The sequence below is a fragment of the Quercus suber genome, unplaced genomic scaffold (genome assembly GCF_002906115.3).
Source record: "Quercus suber isolate HL8 unplaced genomic scaffold, Cork oak 2.0 scaffold_466, whole genome shotgun sequence".
NCBI lineage: Eukaryota > Viridiplantae > Streptophyta > Magnoliopsida > Fagales > Fagaceae > Quercus > Quercus suber.
In genome coordinates this window covers 218,138-224,546 of record NW_027069917.1, presented here as the reverse complement: position 1 = coordinate 224,546, position 6,409 = coordinate 218,138, and the positions used below count along the sequence as shown (strand labels likewise).

Below are 6,409 nucleotides of genomic sequence, written 5' to 3'. Positions count from 1 at the left end.
TCAATCTTGATCTTGATAACCCTAAGTGTGTATGAAGGCAAACACCTCTAGATCTCACAAGAGATTCATACACACAGTATAAACAACAACAATAAAACGTGGCTAGGATTTTTCCTTTTATAGTTAAGGCAAAACATAAAACCCTGCACATCATATGGGCTTGGGCTGAGTTGAAAAATTCTGCAGAAAAATAATCTTCTTGAGCTTCGATCTATTGAGTCTAATTTTGATCGATCGAGCCTTGCGGAAAGTGAATAGTAATTTTCTGCAATTACTTGATTCCAACTTCACAATAAACATACTTTGAGCAGCCTAATTCTAGACTCTAAGTTTTGATCATGGTTTGCCAACATTACACATTGAAGTTCTGATACATTTAGATCCTAAATACTTAGAACTTAACAAACTCCTCATTTGACAATTCGTGACAAAACACATAATAAAAGAAAATGCTCAAAGTTACAAAAATAGCCCAATACAATAAAATTGCCTAACCAAAAACAATTCAACCTAACTACTATCTATCAGTTGCAAGTGTAGACAGTAGCACGATTGAATCAACTTGTATATTCCTGAAACACTGAACAACACATAAACACATTGTGGAAAATAAAAGTAAAACAAAATAAATTCTTGATTTCACATAACATAAAATAAAAGACATATATCATGAATAACCTCATAAATATATATCAATAGCCAATGTAGCACAATGTGAAACAAGAAACAGAAATAAAAACATAATGTCTCCCTCTAACATATACAACCCATAGAAAATAAAGACATCAAAATAAATACATCATGAACCAAAAAAAAAAAAAAAAAGTACAAGATGAAGTACCTAGATACAATCTAAAGCTCCAAAACTCCAAAAACTCAAAAAGAAAATCTCAAAATCTTCATCCATATGTACTCTCCCTTTTTGTGACGAATTGCCCAAGGGCAATCAAGACTTATCATCAAAAGGAGGTGGTGGAGGTGTCTGCCTAATGCTCGCCAAATCTGCATGTAAGGCCTGAAGCTTTGTAAGCACATCCACCAAAAGCTGACTATGAGCCGCTTGAACAGTCATGACAGTGTCCAACATACAACGAATGCTAGAATCATCCGAAGTAGAAGGTGGAGGATTAACAACGGCCATCGGATTAACATACTCCTCAACTGTGGGATCACCTGAAGAAGGAGGAGGAGGAGGTGCACCGAAGAAAGACTCTACCCTAGGGCGTTTAGAGCTAGCTCTCATCTGAGCAGCTCTCTGAAGGTGGCACCTATGGGAGCTATAATGTGTAAGGCTCAAAAGCAAGAAAATCCTCTAATCCTAGATGTAACAAAATCTGATAAATAAAAATAGGGAAAAAAAAACTATGTGCAGTAGAACTACTCCTATGAACCTCAACTAAGGATTGAATGAAAAGAGTAGGAAAACTCATAGAAGCATCTGTCACATGGGTATACAAAAATGCACATCTCTCGATAGGAATGGTGTGCAAATGAGAGATAGGCCAGACGGAATGATAAGAAATTCAAAAAACAGATAATGAATCTCAGTCAACTCATAAGAGGTAATCCGAGGATCAGTACCCCACTGAATGGAAGTACTAGTGAGATATGACATAATGTCATCTAGAGGAGGGGTCTTATCATAAGGATACACATGATGCTATACCTTAGGCACCCCAAGAGCAGAGGCCACTACCGAAGGAGTAATGACATACTCTTCACCCTATATCCAACTTTTCACAAACTAAGTGTTGGAATCATTGGAGTGGACAGAAAGGTTTGAGTAAAACTTTCTAATCAAGGTAGCCAGAGGTGGATGATCTATATCCAACAAAGGTAACCAGCCCCTACACTCAAAGTTCTTCCTAATCTTTGAATCTAACTCATTTAATAGAACTTTTCTCTCAGCCCACACAGACTTAAGGATGTTCAACTTCTCATAGGTCTCTTGGTTTTTCTCACTTCGAAAACTCTCACTATCAAAAGCTGGAGTAGAGGTGGAGGTGGATGTCTATGGGCTCTAGTCTTCCTAACGATGATGCTAAGGGTTGGAAAGGATAGACAAAAAATAAATCAAAGAAAGAAAACAAAGAGAACCCAAGGGTAGATTGCATCAGACAAGGTTAGAGCAAAAGAAAAAAAAAAAATATATATATATATATATATATAGAAAAAAAACAATCTAAATGATGCATGAACAATATAAACACATGACGCATGCTCTAATGCATTGAGAACAGTTCAATTATACTTTAAAAATAGAATTGGCTTGAACTTAAAGTTTTAGAACAAAAACCCAAACTTTGAAAAACCCAATTTCAAAAATCCCAACAAATTGATTAAAATATCATTACACAAGGTAAATAACAATATATGATGACATAATTAATCAATTACACAAGCCAATTTCATTAAATTAATCTCAATTGAACAAAATCCCCAAATTCGTTGAGTTACAAGCCCTAGAATTTCAAATACTTCCCAATTCACCAAATTGATCAAAATAAACCATAAGAAACATGTTTACATCATCCAATAACAAAAACCCATTGATCAATTTTGAAAGAAATCATCTCAAACATCAAAAACCCCAAAAATTATTAGGTCAAAAAATTTCTCTAAAATGCATGAAAAATGTGAATAAAATGAAAAAGGAGGGGGTAGAAATGTCTTACGGCACAAGAAGACAAAAACCTTGAGAAAAAATTGGACAAAAAACAACAAAAAATGGACTTGAATCTGGATCGGTCGAGGAGAGAAAGAGAAAAGCTTTTTGAAAAGTTTGAAATAGTGAAGAACACGTGAAAAGCTTGTTTTAAAAAAACTCTCTTAATAATTTTCGATAGGTCGAAAATTAGATTCGATTGATCAAAAATCACATTCGATCGATCTAGCATCAATCAAGTAGCGATCAAGCCAGGCAGATTCAAACCAAATTTTTTATTGCAATTTCGATCGATTGAGCAACAGGTTCGATTGATCGAAAATTTGAAAAAATCATTTTTTTTGAAAAACAGAGCATTTTAATGCAGAAACTCCTCAAAACATAATGATTTATGAATGCAATGCATGAGTATGGGATGAAAAGTTTTCCAAAAACCCTTGAATTTGACCTAGATATTCCAAAAACAAGATTTTTAATCAATTTGTTCTCAAATCTCAAACTTTAAACACATTTTGCATTAAAATCAAGGAAATTTTAATCTAGGATGGTCACAACAAGTTCACACACAATATAATGTACTAAGTTTAGCAAAGAGTTACTTATGTAGTGTGTGCAACTAGAATAGCTTGAGATACATGTAAGGTGATAAGCAAATAGTGATCAATCACAATTTCTACAAAATTCATCACATAAGTTTGAAAGTGACTATCACCTAAAGAGTTACATCATATAACTCTTACATCTCCTAGAAAACAAGCTTGCAATCATGTAAATTTCTTGATTTGCCTCATATGTACACACCAATTTTATTTGATTTGAAACCTATTTAAGATAGCCAAGATGATGTACACACCAATTTTATTTCAATTTGAATTTTATTATAAGCCGAGGCTACACCTTATGTTCTTTTTATGCATGTGCTACACTTGCTCGAGCACAAAATCATATGATATGCACTAAAGTGATCATGATTGGCTAGTAAACAATGGTGAGATGGTTATTTATGCATTTCTCTTAGGATTTTTTAGTCCTTACAATTAAAAGCATGTGACTTTAAGATCAAGATCATGTGATTAAAAACTATAAACAACTCCTACACAACATGCATTACAAAGCTCAAACTAGTAAAGTACAATAAAATAAGTTCATCCAAGCTAAACAAGGTGCATAAATATGTTATGTAAAGATAATATGGCTAACCTTGATTTCAAATCCAAGAAAAATAATGCAAAACACATTTGTCTCTTTCCTTTTCCCTTTTTTTTGTTTTTTTTTAAAATTTTTTTTTGAAAATAATAACAAAAACAACCTAGTATGAAATGCATGAATGTTATGCAATGCAAATCCTAGAAACAAGGAAAAAAAAAAACAGCAAAGAAGAATGGTCACAAAGAATAGAGAGATGAATCACAAGGACTATGTCAAAAAGTCTCAATTAGATCGAGCCATTTACATCCAAAACTTTTTAGATGCAACTCTTGCATTGAAGTTATTATTTATATTAGAATGATGAGCAACTCCAGGATTGGAATAAAGGCTTAAAACCTTTACCAATTCACCAACAAGTACCATGGGATCTTATGCTTGAGGCACAGGTACTTTTGGCTTATTTGCTCACTTAGTAGCTTACAACTTAAAACAGTTTGGACGAATGTGCCTAGACTTTCCAAGAAAATGACAAACTCATGCAGGTATATCATGCAACTTATCCTTAGGAAGGGTGGAATTCTTAGGCTTAAAATCTTTAAGATCAACCATAATCTTCTTAAAAGGTGTAACTTCTACAGGTTTGACATTCTTACTCACAGGGGGCTAAGAAGAAGAAACAAAGTTTGTGGAATGATTCTTAGACACAGAGATGCTATCTTCAAAACCTAGACCAGTTTTGTCTAAGGGTGACTTTTGAATACTTAACATGTGTTCAAGTTTAGAACTAGTAGACCTATTTTTGTTCTCTAGCAACAGATAATTCAAGTTCTAAATTCTTAACTTTATCAAGCAACAACATATTCTCAGTCTTCACCTTATCAAGCAATTCATTAGCATCAAACACTTTAATGAGCAAATTCTTCCTATCAAGTTCAAGAGAAGCAATTTTTTGTAAACCTAAATCAACATTCATAGCTTCCTTTGTAGCAACCTTGCAAAACTTATTATAGGTTTCTTGCAAATCAATATTCTTAGAGAGTTCCCCATCAGAAAGGGTTCTCACCAATCACAATACTTTCATCAACTATAGCAGTTGCTGTGAAAACAATGAAGTTTCCATCCTCATTACTACCAGACTTATTATCAGAAATTTCATCATCATTAAGGGTTACAGCCATAGTTTTACCCTTTGATCTCAAGAATGTAGGATATTCTGATTTCATATGACCATACCCTTGACAACCAAAACATTGTTAACCCATAGAATTATTTGAGGTTTGACCTACTTTCTCTTTAGGTTTTTCAGTATTGTTCACTTTAGTGGGATCATTCCTCCTAAAAATTCTAGGTTCAACATTGTTTTTACCTCTTGTCCTTCTGTTATTGTTCCTAAGAAAATTTCTAAAATTCTTGGCAAGGTAAGCAATCTCTGTAGTAGAGAGTTCATCATCAAATCCATTCCCATCAACATCATCAACTGACTTAAGAGCCATTGATTTAGATTTGTTTGTCTTGAGTATGTCTAACTCATAGGACTTGAAAGATCCTACAAGTTCATCAACAGGGATGGACTCCACATCCTTGCTTTCAGTTATGGCAATCACTTTGGGTCTAAAGTTCTCAGTCAAAGATCTAAGTATCTTCTTAACAGTCTTAGGTTGATCATAGATTTCTAAATTATAAGTAGATTTAACAATATCATTTAGTTTAGCATAGAATTCATTAAAACATTCATCATCAGACATTCTAATACTTTCAAATCTAGTAGTTAACTGTTGTAGTTTGTTGATCTTAACTGTCTTTGTGCCTTCATGCACAATTTGGAAAATATTCCATGTAGTATGAGCAACCTCAACATTAGAGATTTTCTTGAATTCCTCCATAGAAACAACGTTATAAATAGCATTCATGACTTTGCTATTAAAAGCGGCTGCTTCTTTCTTAGAAGTTTGCCACTCACTAACAAGAATAGTGGGCTTTTTCCATCTGTATTCAAGGGAATTCCAGACTCTCTCATCAATAGATTTTAGGAATGCTTTCATCCTTACTTTCCAGTAGGCATAGTTATTCCCATCAAAGTGAGGTGGGATCACAAGAGAGTGACCATGTTCCATGACAATAGGGGTCAAGGATCAACTCTTAGATAAAAGGATCTAAATACTAGAGCTAACCTGTTTTGATATCACTTGTACGTTTTTAGACCCCTTAAACACAAACAGATTAGCCTAGTTATTTAGCTAAGTGATTAACTTAGGTAAATTATTCAAATCTAGGTTAACACAAATAAATCATATCATGTAAATAATGCGAAAAATAAAGAATACAATGATATGATAACCTAAGAAAACCAAACTAGTAAAAAATATGGGGCGGATTTAACCTAGCTATCCTCAAGGTAAAATAGATCCACCATGAAAAAATTGAAGTTTTACAATAGTAACTTAAACCACTAACATCCTATTGCTACCTCGAGCAAAAAACTTACTACCACGATCACGTGATAGCTCTGAGTTCACGGACTATTTTTTTCTTAGGTTCACAGCAACCACAAGTACTCCAACTTGTCTTTTCTTTAAGCTCTTTATGCAACAATTG

The 6,409-nt window shown here is 33.6% G+C and overlaps 1 protein-coding gene across 1 annotated transcript; it reads right to left on the bottom strand.

Moving 5' to 3' along the window:
- Positions 1-4,348: 4,348 nt before the first annotated feature.
- Positions 4,349-5,928, bottom strand: LOC136062904 (uncharacterized). The gene is made up of 4 exons (XM_065762618.1): positions 5,181-5,928; positions 4,878-5,048; positions 4,629-4,771; positions 4,349-4,477 (listed from the first exon to the last, which is right to left on the bottom strand). Exons 1-4 carry the CDS (start codon positions 5,926-5,928, stop codon positions 4,349-4,351), a joined length of 1,191 nt encoding a protein of 396 aa, XP_065618690.1.
- Between the last annotated feature and the right edge of the window lie 481 nt (positions 5,929-6,409).